The sequence below is a fragment of the Oncorhynchus clarkii genome, chromosome 20 (genome assembly GCF_045791955.1).
Source record: "Oncorhynchus clarkii lewisi isolate Uvic-CL-2024 chromosome 20, UVic_Ocla_1.0, whole genome shotgun sequence".
NCBI classification, from domain to species: Eukaryota; Metazoa; Chordata; class Actinopteri; order Salmoniformes; family Salmonidae; genus Oncorhynchus; species Oncorhynchus clarkii.
This window is the reverse complement of record NC_092166.1, coordinates 32,434,309-32,459,733: the sequence shown is the minus strand read 5'-3', so window position 1 is coordinate 32,459,733 and position 25,425 is coordinate 32,434,309. Positions and strand designations below refer to the sequence as shown.

General features: G+C 46.9%; 1 protein-coding gene across 1 annotated transcript; it reads right to left on the bottom strand.

Moving 5' to 3' along the window:
- Positions 1–20,148: 20,148 nt before the first annotated feature.
- LOC139377388 (leukotriene B4 receptor 1-like) lies at positions 20,149–24,295 on the bottom strand. The gene is made up of 5 exons (XM_071120417.1): positions 24,146–24,295; positions 22,273–22,931; positions 21,815–22,015; positions 21,643–21,686; positions 20,149–21,524 (listed from the first exon to the last, which is right to left on the bottom strand). The coding sequence occupies exons 2-5, from the start codon at positions 22,912–22,914 to the stop codon at positions 21,260–21,262; spliced, it is 1,152 nt and encodes a 383-aa protein (XP_070976518.1). The 5' UTR covers positions 22,915–22,931; positions 24,146–24,295; the 3' UTR covers positions 20,149–21,259.
- Between the last annotated feature and the right edge of the window lie 1,130 nt (positions 24,296–25,425).

The following is a 25,425-nucleotide window of genomic DNA, read 5'->3' as shown; positions in this document are numbered from 1 at the left end:
TCTCCCCTTTTAAATGTGCTTATGCTCATCCTTGAAAAATACCATAAGGTCTGAAATAGACACCCAAGTCGACATATTGTACAAACAATTATCTAGGCAAAGTAATACAAAATTATTTTTGGATCTACTGCTCTGCTAACAAGCTAGCTAAAGAGTAGTCAGTGGCTAGCTAAGACGGAGAAAGGGGACGGAAGAAGTTCAACACTTTATTCAATTCATTTTAGCACAGCACATGGATTCATCATGGATTGGGCAAGGGTCTTTGATCGTGCTGGTGAACGGTAGCTGACAGTGTCGGCTAAAAATTATGTTGGAACCATTCCGATTTCTGCCGGACCATACAGTTTGACGCAACTGGTGTGTAAGAGGCGTTAAACTAAGGCGTTGGCGGGACATATTACCGCATTCATGACTACCTTGGTTGGTTGAAAATAAAAGTACAGGCTTTGTTACCTGCAATACCTTTCAGATATTAAGAAAAGGAAGAAAAAATAGTTGGTGGCTTTTCGTCCTTGTTTGAAAGGGCTAATACTACATACAGTCTAATCCCCTCTTGGCAACATTGAGAGCATTACATGAACCTCTCTCTTTTTTATCCCACCACTCTTCCCTGATAAAGAGAATAGATCCCTCCTCTCCTCATTATCTCCTGGACTTCGGTTCAGAGTTAGAAACAGCTCTCTGGTAAGGATCAGAACAAAAACATAATTTCAGTTGTCTGTCTGTGTAGTGAGACCTCACATTAATATTCTTCCTCCTTTCCCCCAGGGCATCACACTCCTTTTGGACTGATACATTGAAGGAGATGGTGTGTGTGGACAACTCCGGGGCAATAACACTATAGCAGATCTCCTTCTTAGGGGCATGCATGTCCAGTCATTCATGTCAATGTACAGACAGACTGAGAGATTAAAATAGTCATTATACTGCCCTTTGTTGACCAGGCGGCAGTGAAAAAGATGAACCTGTCTAAGTTCCCGTCTTTGTGTCTGATTATGTGAAAAGCTAACAATGTGTTGGCTTTAGTGGTGATGATGATGCTGTGTATACTTTCAGCTGCAATTTGACTGGGGGTGGGGGACTTTTCTCTGTCAGAATTGGCCAGTCAGAAGGAGAGGGGAGATACCATACTCACTCTGTGGAGAAAGACCAGCTCCTCCTGTATACAATCAGTAATATTACCAAGAATTACCCCAACCTCTTTTCTTTGAACTCTGTTCATGTTGAAGGTGTTGGTTGAAAATGAGACCAAAGAGGGCCTCCAGATACTTATGGATACCAGAAACGCACAACTGCTAAAAAAAACGACTATCAAAAAGATAAGTGTCAAAATTATTCCATGGGGCGACGCACAATTGGTCTAGCGTCGTCCGGGTTAGGGAGGGTTTGGCCGGTAGGGTTATCCTTGTCTCATCGCGCACTAGCGACTCCTGTGGCGGGCCGGGAGCAGTGCATGCTAACCAGGTCGCCGGGTGCACGGTGTTTCCTCCGACACATTGGTGCGGCTAGCTTCCGGGTTGGATGCGCGCTGTGTTAAGAAGCAGTGCGGCTTGGTTGGGTTGTGTTTCGGAGGACGCATGGCTTTCGACCTTCGTCTCTCCCGAATCCCGTACGGGAGTTGAAGCGATGAGACAAGATAGTAACTACTAACAATTGGATACCACGAAATTGGGGAGAAAAGGGGGTAAAAAATAAAAACACATTTTAAAAAATTATTGGCACCTATAAAAATGATTTGAAATAAAATCGGACAAAATAAAATCTGCATTAACATTGTACTTTTATAAATTATTCTAAGTTTAAGGAACTGTACTGTGGACTTCCATGGCTTCTTGGGGTATAAAAATGAGGTAACACGCAAGTAAAATCCCTTTGTCATACATCACCATGGGAAAGGAAATTTACTCACAAATGAAGAGAGAAATGGTTGTTGACTTTCATAAATATGGCTATGGGTAGAGAAACCCACTGAAATGCCAAAATATTCCACTTACCTTTATTCGGGCAACATTTTCAGAAGTTTAAAGTCCCTGGAACAGTGGAAAACTTGCCTGGTAGAGGACCCAAATAAAGGTAGTTGGGGAAGCAAAGAAAAGTCCACAGGCCACAGAGAATTACAGAAGAGAATTACAGAACTTGGTCGCATCTAGGGGACACCAAGTCTCATAAATCTACAATTACACACCACCTCCATGCCAATAAAAAAGCCTTTATTGACATCAACCAACAAATGTAAACATCTGAAGTTTGCTCAACGGCATTGGCACTTGGATTGGAACAGAGTGCTATGGTCAGATGAGACGAAAGTAGAGCTCTTTGGCCTCGCACACCATCGGTGGGATTGGTATCGAAAGAAGTATGCATATGATTTATGAGACTTGGTGTCCCCTAGATGCGACCAAGTTCAGAAAGAAACTCATAACTACATTCAAATATGGTGGTGGAATTAATGCTATGGGACTGTTTTGCTTTCACTGCTCCTGGGGCCCTTGTTAACCGCTACGTGATCGGTGTGGTTGTTGCTAACGTGCGCTAGAATGACGTTGTTAGTAAGATCCAACTTTCCCGGCCATAGACCTGTCTTATTTGTGCGGAAAGCTTAAATTCGTGTTAATCTAACTGCACTGTCCAATTTACAGTAGCTATTGCAGTGAAAACATACCATAACAACAAAAAACTTTAATCACGTTACTTGGTTTGATACATTCAACTCTGAAGGTAAATAATGTAGTTACATTCAGTAATCCTGCTCTGATTTGTCACCCTGAGGGTCCCAGAGATAACATGAATCATAGTTTTGTTTGATAAAATCCATTTTAATAATCAAATGTAGGAACTGGGTTCTATAGTTTGAACCCCTGCTGTTTCAAGTTACATCAAGAATATGCATATCCTTGCTTCAGGTCCTGAGCTACAGGCAGTTAGATTTGGGTTTGTCATTTTACTCAAATTTTTAAACATAAAAAAAAGGATCTGATCCTTAAGAGGATAATTATAAGGTCAATAGCATCATGAACTCTACCAAGAACATTTTAGCCAGGAGGCTGAAACTTGAATACAACTTGAATACAAGTTAATCTTCCAGCAAGACAAATGACCCCAAGCACACATAAACATCCACATAGAAATGGTTTTGACCACAAAATCAACCTTTTGTAATGGCCATCTTAGTCTCCGGACTTGAATTCCATTGAAAGCCTGTGGTTTAAATGAAAGAGTCCATAAGTGAAGACTGAAGGATATCAAGGATCTGGAAAGATTTTATATGGAGGAATGGTCTAAGATCTCTCCCAATGTGGTCTTCAATCTCATAAAGCCTTATAGAAAAAGGCTAGGTGCCATTATCCGCGTAAATTATTATTATTACTTGTTATCATTTTTTGGGGTACTTTTTACCCGTTTTTCTCCCAAATTGGTAGTTACAGTCTTGTTCCATCGCTGCAACTCCCATACGGACTCGGAAGAGATCTATGCGTCCTCCGAAACTCGACACCGCCAAGCCACACTGCTTCTTCACACACTGCTCGCTTAACCCGGAAGCTAGCCGCACCAATGTGTTGGAGGAAACACCGTACAGCTGGCGACCGAAGTCAACATGCATGCGCCCGGCCCGCCACAAGCAGTCGCTAGAGCTCGATGGGACAAGGACATCCCGGCCGACCAAACCGTCCCCTAACCCGGACAACGCTGGGCCAATTGTGCGCCGCCACATGGGTCTCCCTGTTGCGGCCAGATGCCACACAGCCTGGGATCAAACCAGGGTCTTTAGTGACGCCTCTAGCTCTGCGATGCAGTGCCTTAGACCGCTGCGCCAGTCGAGAGGTCCCAATTATTATTACTTGTTAAACTGAATATTGTATTAGTATAAAATAATACAATTTTCCCAAAATGTTTTGCATACATTACAGCTCGGTAATTGTATTATTTATCATATACAGTCTTTTTTGCTCATCTTCATCAAGGGTGCAAATCAATTTGGAGGTGACTGTGCCTAGCCACGTACTTTTAATATCTAAATACATGATAGTCATTGAAATTACTCTGTCTTATCCCAGAAACAAGAAAAGGCAGCCAATGACCCCAGAAGACTGCAGTATGTTATTACACATTTTATTACCACGTTTGAACACACACTGATGTCTCATTTGCTAGTGTATTTCACCCAGTATTTCCACTTCTCTCAAGCCTACAGCCCACAATCTATGCATACAAACACAAAAATATATACGATTTATATATACTAAGTGTACAAAACATTAGGACCACCTTACTAATATTTGTCACCTAACCCTTCGTCTACACTGATATTGCATGGGGCTACAGAGGGTTGTGTGGACAGCCCAGTACTTTACGGTGGCCGAGCTCCCTGCCATTCAGGACCTCTATATAAGCGGTGTGAAAAGAAGGCCCGGAAAAGGCCCGGAAAATTGTCAAAGACCCCAACCACCCAAGCCGTAGACTATTTTATCTGCTGCCGCACGGCAAGAAGACTGGTGCGTCAAGTCTGACACCAACAGCCTCTTGAACAGCTTCCATCCCCAAGCAATACGACTGATAAATACCTAACTAAATAGTTACACAGACCGAGTTTACCTGTCACGCCCTGACCTTAGTTATCTTTGTTTTCTTTATTATTTTGGTTAGGTCAGGGTGTGACGAGGGTGATATATGTGTTTTTATCCTGTCTAGGGGATTTGTTTGTTTATGGGGTTTTACCAGTCTAGGTGTTTTTATGTCTATGGTTGCCTAGATTGGTTCTCAATCAGAGGCAGCTGTTTGTCTCGCTGTTTGTCTCGTTGTCTCTGATTGGGGACCATATTTAGGTAGCCATATGCCTTGGATAGTTTGTGGGTTATTGTCTATGTGTAGTTAGTTGCCTGTCAGCACTTGTGTGATATAGTGGCACGGTCGTTTTTGTTTCTTTGTTAGTTTGTTTCGTGGTTTTCCTTCAGTAGAAGAATGTATGCTTATCACGCTGCGCCTTGGTCTCATCAATATGAGGAACGTGACAGAATAACCCACCAAACCAGGACCAAGCAGCGTGAAAAGGAGGAACAGCGATTAATGGGGAAATGGACCTGGGAGGAGGTATTAGATGGAGCAGGACCCTGGACACAGTCGGAAGAGTATCGCTGTCCTAAGGAGGAGTTAGAGGCAGCGAAAGCGGAACGGCGATACTACAAGGAGAAATACAGGAGAATAGAGGGACAGCGACGATATGATGGTACACGGCTAGCACGGAAGCTCGAGAGGCAGCCCCAATATATTTTTTGGGGGGGGGGGGGGGGGGTGGGAGTCAGGTAGGAGACCTGAGCCAACTCCTCGTGTTTACTGTGGGGAGCGTGTAACTGGTCAGGCACCGTGTTATGCAGAGATGCGCACGGTGTCTCCAGTGCGCTATTCTAATCTGGTGCACTCTATTCCAGCTCCTCACATTTGCCGGGCTAGAAAAGGCATCCAGCCAGGACGTATTGTGCCAGGTCTATGTTCTGGATCTCCAATGCGTCTCCACGGTCCAGTTTATCCTGCGCCTCCTCCCCGCTACTCGCCCTGAGGTGCGTGGCACTGGTGGTACTGGGCTGGTGACAACACCACGCACCAGGCTTCCTGTGCACACACCCAAAGCCCGGGGTCTCCAGCGATGGTCCCCAGCCCGGGGCCTCCGGTGATGATCCATGCAGCGACGGTCCCCAGTCCGGGGTCTCCAGCGACGGTCCCCAGTCCGGGGTCTCCAGCGACGGGCCAATGTAAAGAAGGGGGGCGGCGTCCAGAGCCAGAGCCGCCACCAAAGCTAGATGCCCACCCAGACCCTCCCATATAGGTTTAGGTTTGCGACCAGGAGTCCGCACCTTTGGGGGGGGCAGCTGTTTATCGTTGTCTCTGATTGGGGACCATCTTTAGGTAGCCATATGCCTTGGATAGTTTGTGGGTTATTGTCTATGTGTAGTTGCCTGTCAGCACTCGTGTGATATAGCTTCACGTTCGTTTTGTTTAGTATTTTTCCTTCATTAAAAGAAGAATGTGTGCTTATCACGCTGTGCCTTGGTCTCATCAATTTGATGAACATGACATTTCCTTGTATCTCTATTGACCTTTTATTTCAGTTTTCTCTATGCAAACCCACAGGGCCCTACACACTCACACACTGTCTCCAATACACGCGCAAACACTCACTCCATTTGCTCACTCACACATAATATGCACATACATTTATACTGACTCTACACACCCGCACACCAACTCACATGCAAGCTGCTGCTACTCTGTTTATCTTATATCCTGTTGCCTAGTCACCTTACCCTTATATCTACCTCCATCACTCCATTGTCCCTGTACATGTAAATAGTATTGTAACTGACTTTTTAAACATTTCCTGTCTATATTATGCTTTATTGTGTATTTCATATTCTTATCATATTTTTTTCACATTGATCGATATGGAAATCTGACTAGCATCTTCCAGAAAAAGTGTAGTTCGTCAGCCAGCTGGTTTATAATAATTTATTGTCCCGCTATGGAAATACCTTGTACAGGACTATTAACAGAATTTGTAAGACGTTGGGTGACTAATAAAAACAGATACGGAGGGAAGCTAAAGTCATTCCGCTACCCAAAAATTGTAAAGCCCCTTTTTCTAGCTCAAATAGCTGACCAAAAAAATGGTGTTTGACCAGATACAATGCTATTTCACAGTAAACAAATTGACAACAGAATTTCAGCATGCTTATAGGGAAGGACACTCAACAAGCACAGCACTTACACAAATGGCTGAGAGAAATTGATGATAAAATGATTGTGGGGGCTGTCTTGTTAGAATTCAGTGCATCATTTGACATTGTTGATCATAGTCTGCTGCTGGAAAAACGTATTTGTTATGGCTTTACACCCCCTGCTATAATGTGAATAAAGAGTTACTTGTCTAACAGAACACAGAGGGTGTTCTTTAATGGAATGCTCTCAAATATAATCCAGTTAGAATCAGGAATTCCCTGGGGTAGCTGTTTAGGCCCCTTGCTTTTTTCAATTTTTACTAACGACATGCCACTGTTTCACGACTTCTGCCGAAGTCGAAGCCTCTCCTTGTTCGGGCGGTGCTCAGCGGTCGACATCACCCGGTCTTCTGGCCATCATTGATCCATTTTTCATTTTCCATTGGTTTTGTCTTGTCTTCCTACACACCTGGTTTCAATCCCATTCATTGCCTGTTGTGTTTTTAACCCTCTGTTTCCCCTCATGTCTTTGTCAGAGATTGTTTGTTATTCAGTGTTGTGTTGTTTTTGTATTGGTGCGTGACCTGTCCTCGTACCCACTTTGTTTATTGTTACATTTCGTGTTTGGAGTATGTTTCATTTATTGTTATTAAATAACTCCATTACACAGTTGAATTATCCTGCGCCTGACTTCCCTGCCACCTATACACAGGACTGACAGAATCTCTGACCCAACATGAAGTCAGCAGGAGAAGGTACTCCGGCCATGGAGGTGGAGGAGCGAGTCATGGAACACACGGAGATGATTGACAATCTAAGCGCCGCCATGGATCGCGTTGTCCATAATATGGACGGCTGGGAGAGACAGGGAGTTTTTCCAGCGCCTCCACCAACACAACCGGGGTCTCCCCTGAGCGCCCTTTCCCCGCCTGAACCCAGCAGGATCCATTTATCCCTGCCTAAGGGGTACGAAGGAGATACTGCCGGCTGCCAGGGTTTTCTCCTCCAACTAAGCTTGTATCTGGCCACGGTCCACCCAGCTCCATAAGACCGTGAGAAGAGTTACGCCCTCATCTCGTGCCTCACCGGGAAAGCCCTGGAGTGGGCCAGCGCTGTGTGTAGAGAAGAGGATGCGACGTTACCATTTTTAGGAGTTCACCCGCCATTTCAGGACAGTATTCGACCAACCACCCGAAGGCAGAGCGGCGGATGAGCGCCTCTACCATTTGAGGCAGGAGTCGAGGAGCACACAGGAGTTTGCTCTGGAGTTTAGGACCCTGGCTGCCGGCGCTGGATGGAGTGACAGGGCCCTGATCGACCATTACCACTGTAGTCTACGCGAGGACGTCCGTCGGGAGCTGGCCTGTAGAGACACCGCCCTCACCTTCGACCAGCTGGTGGACATGTCCATCAGGCTGGACATCATGCTGGCTACTCGTGGACGTCTAAATCGGGGTCTGGTTGTTCCATCCTCCCGCACCCTCTCTCCTGTACCCATGGAGTTGGGAGGGATGGTGTGCAGGGAGACAGGAGGGGGTTCCCGCTCAAGCATCATATATGGTCGCAGAGGTCACACTGCTGGTCGGTGCCGGGTTGGTTCCTCTGGGAATCAAGACAGCAGGCAGGGCACTCTGGCGTCACCCCAGGTGAGTAGGCACCATTCTCATCCAGAGCCCTCTGTTGCACATATGTTTGTCTCTGTCACTTTTCCTTAATTTTCCCTGCATTCCCAGTATAAGGCGCTAGTAGATTCAGGCGCGGCTGGGAATTTCATTAATAAAAGTTTAGCTCATAGTTTAGGATCCCCATTGTTCCTGTGGATATGCCTTTCCCTGTTCATGCCTTAGATAGTCGACCATTAGGTTCAGGGTTTATCAGGGAGGCCACCGCTCCATTGTGTATGGTAAAGCAGGGGGGTCACAAGGAAAAGATTAGTATTTTCCTTATTGATTCTCCTGCGTATTCTGTGGTGCTAGGCCTACCCTGGTTAGCTTGTCATATCCCCAGTGTTTCTTGGCCACAGAGGGCTCTCACGGGGTGGTCGCGAGAGTGCTCAGGTAGGTATTTAAGGGTTTCCGTTGGTGCTACTATGGTGGAAAGTCCAGACCAGGTCTCCACCGCGGGCATTCCCGCAGAATATGCCGATTTGGCTCTCGCCTTCTGTAAAAAGAAGGCGACTCAATTACCACCCCATCGACGGGGGGATTGTGCGATAGATCTCCTGGTAGACGCTGCACTTCCCAGGAGTCACGTGTATCCCCTGTAGCAAGCGGAGACGGTGGCTATGGAGACATATGTCTCCGAATCCCTGCCTCAGGGGTACATTCAGCCATCCATTTCACCCGTCTCCTCGAGTTTCTTTTTTTGTAAAGAAGAAGGATGGAGGTTTGCAACCGTGCATTGATTATCGAGATCTCAATAAAACCACGGTGAGATATAGTTACCCGCTACCTCTTATCACTACAGCGATTGAGTCAATGCACGGGGTGTGCTTCTTCACTAAACTGGATCTCAGGAGTGCGTACAATCTGGTGCGTATTCGGAAGGGAGACGAGTGGAAGACGGCATTTAGCACCACCTCAGGTCATTATGAGTACCTTGTCATGCCATATGGGTTGATGAATGCTCCATCAGTCTTCCAATCATTTGTAGACGAGATTTTCAGAGACCTGCACGGGCAGGGTGTAGTGGTGTATATTGATGATATCCTGATATACTCCGCTACACGTGCGGTGCATGTGTCCCTGGTGCGCAAGGTGCTTGGTCATCTGTTGGAGCATGATCTATATGTCAAGGCTGAGAAATGCTTGTTCTTCCAACAATCCGTCTCCTTCCTAGGGCATCGGATGTCCACGCCAGGAGTGGAGATGGAGAGCGACCGCATTGCAGCCGTGTGTAATTGGCCGACTCCCACCATGGTAAAGGAGGTGCAGCGATTCTTAGGGTTTGCCAACTACTGCCGGAGGTTTATCCAGGGTTTTGGTCAGGGTGCTGCTCCCATTACCTTACTGCTAAAGGGGGGCCCGGTGCGCTTGCAGTGGTCGGCTGAGGCGAACAGGGCTTTTAGGCAACTGAAGGCTCTGTTTACCTTGGTTCCTGTGTTGGCTCATCCGGATTCCTCTTTGCCATTCATAGTGGAAGTGGATGCATCCGAAGCTGGGATAGGAGCAGTGCTCTCTCAGCGCTCGGGTACGCATCTGAAGTTCCTCCCCTGTGCCTTCTTTTCGAAGAAGCTCAGCCCGGCGGAGCGAAACTATGATGTGGGGGACCGGGAGCTGTTGGCTGTCGTAAAAGACTTGAAGGCGTGGAGACATTGGCTTCAGGGGCCTTAACACCCTTTTCTCATGGACTGACCATCGCAATCTGGAGTACATCCGGGAGGCGAGGAGACTGAATCCTCGTCAGGCAAGGTGGGCCATGTTTTTCACTCATTTTGTGTTTACCCTCTCTTACAGACCAGGCTCCCAGAACGTTAAGGCAGACGCACTGTCCCGGATGTATGACACAGAGGAGCGGTCCATGGATCCCACTCCCATACTCCCAGCTTCTTGTTTGGTGGCGCCGTTAGTGTGGGAGCTGGACGCGGACATTGAGCAGGCGTCATATGCAGAGCCCTCTCCCCCTCAGTGTCCAGCTGGGCGTCTGTACGTTCCGTCTGCTGTCCGCGACCGACTGATCTATTGGGCCCACATGTCACCCTCCTTTGGTCATCCTGGGATAGGTCGGACGGTGCGCTGTCTTGATGGGAGGTACTGTTGGCCCACTTTAGCTAAAGACGTGAGGATTTATGTTTCCTCCTGCTCAGTGTGCGCCCAGTGCAAGGCTCCTAGACACCTGCCCAGAGGTAAGTTACAACCCTTACCCATTTCACAACGGCCGTGGTCGCACCTGTTGGTGGATTTTTTAACTGATCTTCCACCTTCACAGGGTAATACCACGATCCTGGTCGTTGTGGATCGTTTGTCTAAGTCCCGTTGTCTCCTCCCTTTGCTCGGTCTCCCAACGGCCTTACAAACTGCGGAGGCCATGTTTACACAAGTTTTCCGGCACTATGGGGTGCCTGAGGATATAGTGTCTGATCAGGGTCCCCAGTTCACATCAAGGGTCTGGAAGGTGTTCATGGAACGTCTGGGGGTCTCGGTCAGCCTTACCTTAGATTTTCACCTCGAGAGTAATGGGCAGGTGGAGAGAATTAACCAGGATGTGGGTAGGTTTCTGCGGTCTTGTTGCCAGGACCGGCCGGCGGAGTGGGTGAAGTTCGTGCCCTGGGCAGAGATGGCCCAGAACTCGCTACGCCACTCCTCCACTAACCTTTCTCCCTTTCAATGTGTATTAGGGTATCAGCCGGTTCTGGCTCCTTGGCATCAGTGTCAGACCGAGGTTCCTGCGGTGGACAATTGGTTCCGGCGTGCGGAGGAAACCTGGGAGGCCGCCCACGTCCACCTTCATTGCGCCATACTGCGCCAGAAAGTTGGTGCAGACCGTCACCGCAGTGAGGCCCCGGTGTTCGCACCAGGGGACAGGGTCTGGCTCTCGACCCGAAACCTGCCCCTCCGCCTGCCCTGCCGGAAGCTGGGTCTGCAGTTTGTGGGGCCGTTTAAAGTCCTGAGGAGAGTGAACAAGGTATGTTATAGGTTACAGCTACCCACTAATTACCGTATTAATCCCTCGTTCCATGTGTCTCTCCTCAGGCCGGTGGTGGCTGGTCCGCTCCAGGAGGCTGAAGTGCGGGATGTTCCTCCGCCCACCTCTGAACATCGAGGGGGTCCCGGCGTACTCCGTTCGATCCATCTTGGATTCGAGACATCGGGCGAGGGGCCTTCAGTACCTCGTGGACTGGGAGGGGTACGGTCCGGAGGAGAGATGCTGGGTTCCGGTGGAGGACGTATTAGATCCTTCCATGCTGCGAGAATTCTATCGTCTCCATCCGGATCGCCCTGCACCTCGCCCTCCGGGTCGTCCCCGAGGCCACGCGTCGGGGGGGGGGTACTGTCACAACTTCTATCGAAGTCGAAGCCTCTCCTTGTTCGGGCGGTGCTCGGCGGTCGACGTCTTCTAGCCATCATTGATCCATTTTTCATTTTCCATTGGTTTTGTCTTGTCTTCCTACAGACCTGGTTTCAATCCCATTCATTACCTGTTGTGTATTTAACCCTCTGTTTCCCCTCATGTCTTTGTCAGATTGTTTGTTATTCAGTGTTGTTTTTGTATTGGTGCGTGACCTGTCCTCGTAACCACTTTGTTTATTGTTACATTTAGTGTTTGGAGTATGTTTCGTTTATTGTTATTAAATAACTCCATTACACAGTTTAATTCTCCTGCGCCTGACTTCCCTGCCACCTGTACACACGACTCTGACACATTGACTTTGAGTAAAGCCAGAGTGTCTATGTATGCGGATGACTCAACACTATACACATCAGCTACTACAGCAACTGAAATGACTGCAACACTCAACAAAGAGCTGCAGTTAGTTTCAGAGTGGGTGGCAAGGAAAAAGTTACCATAAATATTTCTAAAACTAAAAGCATTGTATTTGGAACAAAACACTCACTAAACCCTAAACCTCAACTACATCTTGTAATAAATTATGTGGAAATTGAGCAAGTTGAGATGACTAAACTGCTTGGAGTAACCCTAGATTGTTGACTGTCATGGTCAAAACATATTGATGCAGTAGTAGCTAAGATGGGGAGAAGTCTGTCTATAATAAAGCAATGCTCTGCCATCTTAACAGCACTATCAACAAGGCAGGTCCTACAGGCCCTAGTTTTGTCGCACCTTGACTACTGTTCAGTCGTGTGGTCAGGTGTCACAAAAAATGACATAGGAAAATTGCAAATGGCTCAGAACAGGGCAGCACGCCTGGCCATTGGATGTACACAGAGGTCATATTAATCATATGCCTGTCAATCTCTCCTGCTGAAAGTGGAGGAGAGATTGACTTCATCATTACTTTTATTTATGAGAGGCATTGACACCGAGCTGTTTGTCTAAACTACTGGCACACAGCTCGGACACCTATGCATGCCCCACAAGACATGCCACAAGAGGTCTCTTCACAGTCCCCAAGTCCAGAACAGACTATGGAAGGCACACAGTACTACATAGAGCCATGACTACATCCAAATCAAGTAACTGACGCAAACAGTAAAATTTGATCTAAAAAACTGATAAAAAATACACCTTATGGAACAGCGGGGACTGTGAAGCAACACAAACATGGGCACAGACACATGCAGGCGATAACATACGCACTATACATACACATGGATTTAGTACTGTAGATATGTGGTAGTCGTGGAGCAGGGGCCTGAGGGCACACAGTGTGTTGTGAAATCTGTGAATGTATTGTAATGTTTTTAAAATTGTATAAACTGCCTTAATTTTGCTGGACCCCAGGAAAAGTAGCTGCTTTGGCAGCAGCTAAAGGGGATCCATAATAAATACAAACACAAATACTGTGGTATTCCAGTGAACGAAGAACTTACATATTTAGGGATAACCATTACTAAGGATCAAAAGTCTAGAGGCTTCCTAAATTTTAACCCTGTTGGTTCCAAAATAATATCCTATTGGTGAGCCAACTTGTAAATGCTGTTTTTTAAAACTTATTTATGAGGAATTCTTATCACTCGACAAGATCCCTGTAACACCTAAAGATTTTGCAATCGTTTTTGATCCCATTCCCAGGGGTGATGCTTTATTATTCCGGAACGTGTCAAGACCTGACCCTCAGAACGTACCTTTGATTACCCCTGTTGACTCACCACCAATAGGAAATATATATTTTTCTTTTGGTTCATACAAAAACAATAGAGCCATACATGCCTTGTTTCAACCGGATGTATCTATCTATACCTCATGTCATGCATTACTGGAATATTTTTATTGATAACATCTGTTGGAACATCTGTTGGAAACAAATGTTTGGATGTTGCCTCACACATACCTACTTATTAACAAAATCAAGGAAGTTTATTTTAAATGATTCATACATATTATTCTGCCAACCACTATATGAAATAGACAATCTCAAATTGTACCTTTTGTAACGACCACCCAGAGACAGTGTTAGATCTATTTTGGATTTGTATTCATGTAAATAATCTGTGGCAAGACATCAGTAGATTTATAATTTATCATGTTTAGGAAGATGTTACCCTATTATGGAGAGAGTTACTGCTTGGATTCTTTGACCTACAATAGAAATCATTTGTAAAAATCTTTTGGCCAAATGTAATATTCACAAAGGTACATTTACAGAAAAAAAGTTGTCTTACTTTACAAAAATAAATGTAACAATATCTCAAGGCAATTTAATACTCTACCAACAAAAAAGCTGTTGAAATTATGAATGTGTATATATCCCTTATGTTAAACTCTGAGCGGCTGTTTTTGGCCCTGTACAGTGCCTGGTGAGTTTGGGCGATACCAAACATATAACTTTAAAGCTACAGGCTACAGCTATAGTGACATAGCATTTCAAAGCTAGAGGCCTTGTCTTTTTGAAAATCGAACTCAAAACTTACTGCCGGCAATGTCAGAAGAATCACCCCCACCCCCCCAAAAGTGCAAACATTTAGTATGTGTCACGTTCTGACCATAGTTCTTTTGTGTTTTCCTTGTTTTAGTGTTGGTCAATACGTGAGCTGGGTGGGCATTCTATGTTGTATGTCTGGTTTGTCTATTTCTATGTTTGGCCTGATATGGTTCTCGATCAGAGGCAGGTGTTAGTCATTGTCTCTGATTGGGAACCATATTTAGGTAGCCTGTTTTGTGTTGGGTTTTGTGGGTGATTGTTTCTTGTCTTTGTGTCTATGCACCAGATGAGACTGTGTTCGGTTTTCACAGTTATTGTTTTGTAGTTAGAGAGAACACGGTTGGCAAGGAAGCCCGAGAGTCAGCCCCAAAAATGTATTGGCGGGTGTGCACACAGGAAGTGTGGCGAAGCCAGGTAGGAGACCTGCGCAAACTTCCTGTGCTTACCGGAGGGCGAGAGAGACCGGGCAGGCACCGTGTTATGCTGTGGAGCGCACAGTGTCCCCAGTGCGAGTGCATCGGCCGGGCTAGAGTGGGCATCGAGCCAGGTGCCATGAAGCCGGCTCTATGCATCTGGTCTCCAGTGCATCTCCTTGGGCCGGCGTACATGGCACCAGCCTTGCGCATGGTGTCCCCGGTTCGCCTGCACAGCCCAGTGCGGGCTATTCCACCTCGCCGCACTGGCAGGGCGACCGGGAGCATTCAACCAGGTAAGGTTGAGCAGGCTCGGTGCTCAAAAGCTCCAGTGCGCCTGCACGATCCGGTCTAACCAGTACCACCTCCACGCATCAGCCCTCCGTTGGCAGCTCCTCGGTGCTCAAAAGCTCCAGTGCGCCTGCACGGTCCGGTCTAACCAATACCACCTCCACGCATCAGCCCTCCGGTGGCAGCTCCCCGCACTCGCCCTGAGGTGCGTGTCCTCGGCCCAGTACCACCAGTGCCTGTCCAGCGCTGCCAGAGCCTTCCTCCTCTCCAGCGCAGCCGGAGTCTCCCGCCTGTCCGGCGCTGGCAGAGCTTCCGCCCCTCAGTCCAGAGGCACCAGAGCCCCTCAGTCCAGAGACGCCAGAGCTCCTCTGTCCACCGCTGCCAGAGCCTTCCTCCTCTCCAGCGTTGCCGGAGCTCCCCGTCTGCCCAGCGCCGCCTGAGCTGCCCGTCTGCCCAGCACCGCCTGAGCTGCCCGTCTGTCCAGAGCTGCTGGAGTCTCCCGTCTGTCCAGAGCCGCTAGAGTCTCCCGTCTGTCCAGAGCCGCCAGAGTCTCCCGTCTGTCCAGAGCCGCCAGAGTCTCCCGTCTGTCCAGAGCCGCCAGAGTCTCCCGTCTGTCCAGAGCCGCCAGAGTCTCCCGTCTGTCCAGAGCCGCCAGAGTCTCCCGCCAGGATCCGCCAGAGCCGCCAGTCAGCCAGGATCCACCAGAGCCGCCAGTCAGCCAGGATCCTCCAGAGCCGCCAGTCAGCCAGGATCCTCCAGAGCCGCCAGTCAGCCAGGATCCTCCAGAGCCGCCAGTCAGCCAGGATCCGCCAGAGCCGCCATTCAGCCAGAAGCTGCCAGAGCTGTCAACCAGCCTGAGCTACCCCTCAGTCCTGAGCTACCCCTCAGTCCTGAGCTACCCCTCAGTCCCGAGCTGCCCCTCAGTCCAGTGGGGCCCTTTGTTAGGGTTACTAGGCCAAGGTTGGCGGAGAGGGTCACCACTCAATGGACGCTAAGGAGGTGAACAAAGACTATGATGGAGTGGGGTCCACGTCCAACGCCAGAGCCGCCACCGCGGACAGATGCCCACCCAGACCCTCCCCTATAGATTTTGGTTGTGCAGTCGGAGTCCGCACCTTGGGGGGGGGGGGGGGGGGGGGGGGGTACTGTCACGTTCTGACCATAGTTCTTTTGTGTTTTCCTTGTTTTGGTGTTGGTTAGGACGTGAGCTGGGTGGGCATTCTATGTTGTGTGTCTGGTTTGTCTATTTCTATGTTTGGCCTGATATGGTTCTCGATCAGAGGCAGGTGTTAGTCATTGTCTCTGATTGGGAACCATATTTAGGTAGCCCGTTTTGTGTTGGGTTTTGTGGGTGATTGTTTCTTGTCTTCGTGTCTATGCACCAGATAAGACTGTGTTCGGTTTTCACATTTATTGTTTTGTAGTTAGTTCATGTTAAGTGTCTCTTATTAAAGAACATGAACTCTAACTACGCTGCGTTTTGGTCCGCCTCTCCTTCCCAGGAAGAAAGCTATTACAGTATGCATGGAAAGGGTACACCCTGATGGTCATTAGCAATGCATTTCCTTCTCCATCCACATGCGCTTTTTAGCTAGCTCATCGTTTACAATTTGAAAAGGGGGAAAAGAGGTTTGAAGTTTCTTCACCTGTCTGTGTCTGTGTTTTTTAAAACTCCATCTCTTAAAAGCCCTGATTGATATGGACATTTTAAGATGTGAGGTTTGAAATTCTGTTCAGCCATTTTGGCACAGTGACTCACTACCCAAAGCAGACGCAACTGGTTTAAACTGGCTAAGAGACGTCATATGCTCTCCTACTGCTATCTATTGGATTAACAGGGAATCAGACGGAGGATATGTTTATGTCAATGGATAGGAAGAGACTTCAGCTTTCTCCTAAGATGTACAGTGGGGAGAACAAGTATTTGATATTTGATTTAGCAGGTTTTCCTACTTACAAAGCATGTAGAGGCCTGTAATTTTTATCATAGGTACACTTCAAATGTGAGAGACGGAATCTAAAACAAAAATCCAGAAAATCACATTGTATGATTTTTAAGTAATTAATTTGCATTTTATTGCATGACATAAGTATTTTATCACCTACCAACCAGTAAGAATTCCGGCTCTCACAGACCTGTTAGTTTTTCTTTAAGAAACCCTCCTGTTTCCACTCATTACCTGTATTAACTGCACCTGTTTGAACTCGTTACCTGTATAAAAGTCCCCTGTCCACACACTCAATCAAACCTCTCCACAATGGCCAAGACCAGAGAGCTGTGTAAGGACATCAGGGATAACATTGTAGACCTGCACAAGGCTGGGATGGGCTACAGGACAATAGGCAAGCAGCTTGGTGAGAAGGCAACAACTGTTGGTGCAATTATTAGAAAATGGAAGAAGTTCAAGATGACGGTCAATCACCCTCGTTTTGGGGCTCCATGCAAGATCTCACCCCGTGGGGCATCAATGATCATGAGGAAGGTGAGGGATCAGCCCAGAACTACACGGCAGGACCGGGTCAATGACCTGAAGAGAGCTGGGACCACAGTCTCAAAGAAAACCATTAGTAACACACTACGCCGTCATGGATTAAAATCCTGCTACGCACGCAAAGTCCCCCTGCTCAAGCCACCGCATGTCCAGGCCCGTCTGAAGTTTGCCAGTGACCATCTGGATGATCCAGAGGAGGAATGGGAGAAGGTCATGTGGTCTGATGAGACAAAAATAGAGCTTTTTGGTCTAAACTCCATTCGCCGTGTTTGGAGGAAGAAGAAGGATGAGTACAACCCCAAGAACACCATCCCAACCGTGAAGCATGGAGGTGGAAACATCATTCTTTGGGGATGCTTTCTGCAAAGGGAACAGGACGACTGCACCGTATTAAGGAGAGGATGGATGGGGCCATGTATCGCGAGATCTTGGCCAACAACCTCCTTCCCTCAGTAAGAGCATTGAAGATGGGTCGTGGCTGGGTCTTCCAGCATGACAACGACCTGAAACACACAGCCAGGGCAACTAAGGAGTGGATCTGTAAGAAGCATCTCAAGGTCCTGGAGTGGCCTAGCCAGTCTCCAGACCTGAACCCAATAGAAAATATTTGGAGGGAGCTGAAAGTCTGTGTTGCCCAGCGATAGCCCCAAAACCTGAAGGATCTGGAGAAGGTCTATATGGAGGAGTGGGCCAAAATCCCTGCTGCAGTGTGTGCAAACCTGGTCAAGAACTACAGGAAACGTATGATCTCTGTAATTGCAAACAAAGGTTTCTGTACCAAATATTAAGTTCTGCTTTTCTGATGTATCACATACTTATGTCATGCAATAAAATGCAAATTAATTACTTAAAAATCATACAATGTGATTTTCTGGATTTTTGTTTTAGATTCCGTCTCTCACAGTTGAAGTGTTCTTAAATACTTTGTTCTTTACATAGTTGATTGTGCTGACAACAAAATAACACAAAAATTATCAATGGAAATCAAATGTATTAACCCATGGAGGTATGGATTTGGAGTCACACTCAAAATTAAAGTGGAAAACCACACTACAGGCTAATCCAACTTCGATGTAATGTCCTTAAAACAAGTCAAAATGAGGCTCAGTAGTGTGTGTGGTCTCCATGTGCCTGTATGACCTCCCTACAACACCTGGGCATGCTCCTGATGAGGTGGCGGATGGTCTCCAAAGGGATCTCCTCCCAGACCTGGACTAAAGCATCCGCCAACTCCTGGACAGTCTTTGGTGCAACGTGGCGTTGGTGGATGGAGCGAGACATGATGTCCCAGATGTGCTCAATTGGATTCAGGTCTGGGGAACGGGCGGGCCAGTCCATAGCATCAATGCCTTCCTCTTGCAGGAACTGCTGACACACTCCAACCACATGAGGTCTAGCATTGTCTTGCATTAGGAGGAACCCAGGGCCAACCGCACCAGCATATGGTCTCACAAGGGGTCTGAGGATCTCATCTTGGTAGCTAATGGCAGTCAGGCTACCTCTGGCGAGCATATGGAGGAAAGAAATGTCACCCCACACCATGACTGACCCACCGCCAAACCGGTCATGCTGGAGGATGTTGCAGGCAGCAGAACGTTCTCCACGGCGTCTCCAGACTCACGTCTGTCACGTGCTCAGTGTGAACCTCCTTTCATCTGTGAAAAGCACAGGGTGCCAGTGGCGAATTTGCCAATCTTGGTGTTCTCTGGCAAATGCCAAACGTCCTGCACGGTGTTAGGCTGTAAGCACAACCCCCACCTGTGGACGTCGGGCCCTCATACCACCCTCATGGAGTCTGTTTCTGACCGTTTGAGCAGACACATGCACATTTGTGGCCTGCTGGATGTCAATTTGCAGGGCTCTGGCAGTGCTCCTCCTGCTCCTCCTTGCACAAAGGCGAAGGTAGCGGTCCTGCTGCTGCGTTGTTGCCATCCTACGGCCTCCTCTATGTCTCCTGATGTACTGGCCTGTCTCCTGGTAGCGCCTCCATGCTCTGGACACTATGCTGACAGACACAGCAAACCTTCTTGCCACAGCTCGCATTGATGTGCCATCCTGGATGAGCTGCACTACCTGAGCCACTTGTGTGGGTTGTAGACTCCGTCTCATGCTACCACTAGAGTGAAAGCACTGCCAGCATTCAAAAGTGACCAACACATCAGCCAGGAAGCATAGGAACTGAGAAGTGATCTGTGGTCACCACCTGCAGAACCACTCCTTTATTGGGGGTGTCTTGCCTATAATTTTGGTACTTTAATTCAGTAAAGTACATATTTTTTTAATAGTTTTATAATCCTTAGCAGATTCTTATTGAAGTCACCTAACATGATCCATTCATTTGACCAATGCATTCAATTACTGTGGTGATAATATTGTTAATGGAGTCTACTTGGTCTGTAAATCAATGACATGTAGAGCTATTTTAACAAAAAAACTTCAAAATGTAGAGGGACAATGTCACGTGAAATCTTCATAGACAGTCATATATCGAGGACATACTCCCCCACCTAGAGTACACCTATCAATTCTATATATTATGTAACCCTGGATTTTTAACTCAGTGTTAGAAATGTTCCTACTCAACCATGTCTCTAAAATTGTTAATAGATCAACATCAAATCAAATCACATTTTATTTGTCAGATGGACCGAATACAACAGCTGTAGACCTGTAGACAGTGAAATGCTTACTTACAAGTCCTTAACCAACAATTTAGTATTTACTCAATTAAACTGAAGTAAAAAAATGAAAAAAGAAAACATCTTGGTCAGAGCCTTGGTTACATCCACCCTGCTTGCAGAGATTTTTCATCCCTGTGTGAATGATTATGTGAGTCGGTGGTCTCAGTCTCTGCTCTGATCTTCCTCACTCCTCTCTTTGGGAACAGCCGTCTTCCATCAAGATATTTGTCGTTGGAGTCACACAGGATGACAATGTTGTCCTCTGTGTGCTGCTCTCGCTGTGTGCTGCTCTGGCTGTGTGGTGTCTGGCTGTGTGGTGCTCCGGCTGTGTGGTGCTCCAGCTGTGTGGTGCTCCAGCTGTGTGGTGCTCTGGCTGTGTGCTGCTCCGGCTGTGTGGTGCTCCGGCTGTGTGGTGCTCCAGCTGTGTGGTGCTCCGGCTGTGTGCTGCTCTGGCTGTGTGGTGCTCTGGCTGTGTGCTGCTCTGGCTGAGCGCTGCTCTGGCTGGGTGGTGTCTGGCTGGGTGATGTCTGGCTGTGTGCTGCTCTGGCTGTGTGGTGCTCTGGATGTGTGCTGGTCTCGCTGTGTGGTGTCTGGCTGTGTGGTGTCTGGCTGTGTGCTGCTCCGGCTGTGTGCTGCTCTGGCTGTGTGGTGTCTGGCTGTGTGGTGTCTGGCTGTGTGGTGTCTGGCTGTGTGCTGCTCCGGCTGTGTGCTGCTCTGGCTGTGTGGTGTCTGGAGTGATGCTCTCCATGGGGCAGGGGTTGAGAATATGTGTTTGTGTGCTAGTGCTGTGGTTGTTGGGTGTGTGGCTGTCAACGCAGGGTGTTGAATGCCTGTGTGCAATTCAACAAACATTCAAGCGGCACAAACAATGAATTAAAGTAAAAAAGGCACATTTGACAAACACATTTACAGAAGAATTGTGGCAGAGAAGTTGGGTCTAGTGAGAAACTTGTGTCTCACATGAGGTGCACTGAATATTGTAGGGATCGTTTCAGATGGTCCCATATGCAAGTAGAGGAGCAGATCTATATAGCAATAAAAAAAAATGTAAGAAGTCTGTGTGCAGGAGTGCATCGTCATGATGAGTGGACAGCATGTGCAGTGCAACCCTGCATATGAGTGTCTATTTTCATTTCATCATAGCATTGCCCCCAGTGCTGCTGAAAGACAACGTCTCTTTGAGTCTCTTTCCCTCCCTGTCCCTGGTTGTCTGCTGGCCCTTCCTTATCCCAGTGTCCAGAGATGTCCCTTCGAAGAGGCGAGCCATGAAGGCCATGCCGTTCTCTCTGATGTAGGACTTCCCAGCGAACGTGTAGAGAATAGGGTTGGCACAGCTGCTGATGAAGGCCAGAGCGGAGGTCACAGCACGACTGGACCGCCATATCATATATAGTCTGCAGAGGGAGGGATGCAGTTCATGTTGCCATTAGTCTTTTTACTATCATTGTATGGTGCTGCTTATGTTATATTAAGATGGAAGGGGAAATGTTGGGTCAGTTGGTGAGCACTTACCTCTTTTTTGTTGCTGAATCGTCTTTCAAATGCTCAGCCACCACCTAGGAGAAGCAACCACAGAGCAAAACCTTTCCTTCATTCCTTCACTGTAAAATAGCACAACTTCCTGTGCTGCTCACCACATTCTGAGTGAAACGTCAAAATTAACCAATCCCTTATGATCACACACCTGTATTATGTTGATGACGTGATAGGGCAACCAGAAGATGGCAAACATCACAACGATGGCCAGGATGAGATTCTCACTGCGGACCTTGCGATGGAATTTGGTCTGTCTGAGGCGTCTCAGGATGCAGACGTAGCTGCTCACTATAATCCCGTACGGAACCAGGAATCCCACTACAGTCTCAAAGGTGTACTGGAACACCAACTGAACATGAAACATGAGGTAACGATTAACTGCTCACATGCATAGCATAGTGGAATACCAGGCGTATTTGAACATGAATGAGTCTGTCATAACAAGATCTCGAGCAAAAATGTAGGATTGGTTAGGATTTATGATTTTAGTAGTCATATCATGACCGTACCTGTCTCAACATAAATAACAATGCACTTAAACCAGAACAATATATTATGTACCTAACTCCACTATTAACTTAATATTCACTTATCTCTTGAACTTACATGTTGAGGCATTCTGTGATCTGAGGCACAAACCCGTTGGGTTTTGTTCAGTTCGTCACGATCATCCCTCTGCTCCCTGAACACCAGAGCTGGGATAGCCATGAAGAACACCAGGACCCAGAGCACAACTATTGCCCGCACTACCATCTTCTTGCTGGCCAGGGCCGCTACCCGCTGGGGCCAAACCACTGCCACCAGCCTGTGCAGGCTCATCAGCGTGATGAGGAAGATGGAGGCATACATGTTCGTGTTGCACAGGTAAAACACCCCCTTGCACATGTAGGTGCCAAAGTCCCAGTTCCGCCTAGCCAAATAGATGATGAAGAAGATGGTGAGGCACATGAGGGAGCCGTCGGCGCACGCCAGGTTGAGGATGAGGATGGTGGTGACGGAGCGTCGGCGGGCACGGGCCAGGATACTCCAGATGATGAAGAGGTTCCCTGGAACGCCAAGGAGGAAGACCAGGCCCAGGATCAGGGCCCCAATGGCTGTGGTGGCGCTGTTACTCACAACACTGGGATCCTCAACAGTGCTGTTCGAGAACAGGACATTGATGTAATCTTTGATCTCTGTGTCATTGAAGACATCAAGGAAGGAGATGGATGAGTCGGAAGAATGAAGGAAGTCACTGTCATTGGCCATTGGGATTGTTATTGATTCTGAGGGAGAGAGGTGAACAGAGAGAAAGAGAAAGAGTCATATATAGTACTATTTGGGTGAAATTCGACCTGTTCTTATGAAGCTTGGATTTGGGAAGTGGCATCGAGCTTGATCTTCGAACCCAAGTTAGGTGGATTGTTTTGCATATTACATATTGTTTGCACCAATTGAATCCAAGTGCCAAAGGGTTGGACTACGGTTTGATTTGGGATTGGAGATACATAGCTCTCTCTATCTCCTATTACTCTTCTCTCCTTGCGGTAGACAATGTTTTTGCAGCACACATAAAATGTGATGCCACTGAATCAGGCAAGCAAATATTCACATTAGGCCTCCTGGCAAACAGTACACTGGCAGAGCACTGAGACGGCATGCTAAAACATGCCAAATGTTAACACTGCTCCTTCGAAAGACTCTCTCTTTCTCTCACAATACTCAACATTGGCACAACCCCATCCTCCTATCATCAAAGGCATTGTACTTGTCTTCCTCCATGCTGTAAGTTCTGTTTCTAACTTTCTGTCAAGCTATGCAGAGGAATGACACCAAATAATGGTTCACAGAAGTGGAAATCGTGTCAGTCATCACACTAATTTGACAGGCTATTAACAGGGCAACAAGTTCCCCTCTTCCAGTTATTTTAACAAAGAAAAAAGGGGGGGGGGGAACGAAATTGAAACAGTTAAAATTGTACTGTATTATAATTGCACTATATGCTGGTTGAATTGCTAGAAAGAATACAACTGTTCTTTGGGAATGTGAGAACATAAAACACACCCTACTTTCCAGACTACGGCACTATAGAAGCTTTAGTGTCTTTCAAAAGCAGATCAGTGTAGAGATGTGTAAACATGAGGAACCAAGGCAGAGTTAGGTCAACAGCAAGGAACACAGAACCACACAGAGACAGGAAGGGCTCACCAACAGATGGAGAAGAGGGGGAGAGAGGAGACAGAGAGAGATGGAACTTGATGCAATGAAAAAATACATGAAGAGAAGAGGAAAGAAATGTAAAAGTTGTGTAAAGGAATGGAAAGAGAATGGAAAATGAATGAGGAACGATTAAAGAGATATGTAGAGAGAGAGAGAAAGAGAGAGAAAGAGAGAGAGAGAGGGAGAGAGAGAGAGAGAGCGAGACAGAAAATGACAATGAGCATACAATGATAATACAGTATGTGCCAGATAAAAGTTCAAGAGATTTGCAGCCACTCACCTTATTAACCAATTAAGCATTTAGAGGATGATGAAGATGATGATAAAGAGCAATGGATCTGAGTAGGGCATGTATTATGTGGTGGGATCAGTTTTCTATTTTTCTATGCTCTCTTTTTGTTTCTCTTTTCTGACAGCTCGTATCCCAATCCCTCTCTCTTTCCCTCTCTGTTCTTCTTTACAACTGCTTTCCCCGATATTGTGCCTAAAAAATGTGCTGCCCCATGCTGTGAGGGGCAAGAGAGGTGTGTTCTCTCTCTCTCTCTCTCTCTCTCTCTCTCTCTCTCTCTCTCATATTTTTTTTTACCTTTATTTAACTAGGCAAGTCAGTTAAGAACACATTCTTATTTACAATGACAGCCAACCCCAGCCCAGACCCAGACAACGCTGGACCAAATGTGCACCGCACTATGGGACTCCCAATCATGGCCAGTTGTGATACAGCCTGGAATCAAACCAGGGTCTGTAGTGACACCTCTAGTACTCAGATGCAGTGCCTTAGACCACTGCGCCACTCGGAAACCCAAATGATACTTCATCTGCTAGTGAAATCTAATAACAATTATGTTATTATGCTCTGCAAAATTTGTAAAAAACAATTGCTGTACAAATTGTTACAATCTTTAAACATTTCCCATTCTCATCCATCACAGTGGATATTTCTGTATCCCCAGGTTACCTATAAGAGTGTGTTGATGACGCAAACATACAATTTTCACAACCATGATCCACCAAACCACACAAGCGCAAACATGTACACAGAGAGAGTGTTAGACACGAATCACACACATGCACACACTTGCTCACAGAGCTCTGACACTTACCCAGGAATGTTGGTTATTTCCGGGGTAGGGCACAAGGTAAAAAGAGGACAGCAGAAGCAGAGACGGAAAGTTAAGGAGTGAGTGAAAAATGATACTCCCTTGTCCAGGTACATAAAGACATGGACCTCACCATCACACACACATTTGATTTCTTCAGAACTGACAGTTGTCAGTTCCTGTCTAACACACTCACCACCAAAACATGCATCCAGCCACTCTCTTTTCTGATTTTAGCTCTGTCGTTGAAATATAAATGTATTATCATAAACACTTCCTTCCCCCTGGTGTTTGGATACACTGAATATATGACATGAGTTTTTAGCAGACACTCTTATCCAGAGCAACTAGGGTTAAGTGCTTTGCTCAAGGGCACATCAACAGATTTTTTTTTTTACCTAGATGGCTCAGGGATTAGAACCAGCGACCTTTCGGTTACTGGCCCAACTCTCTTAACCGC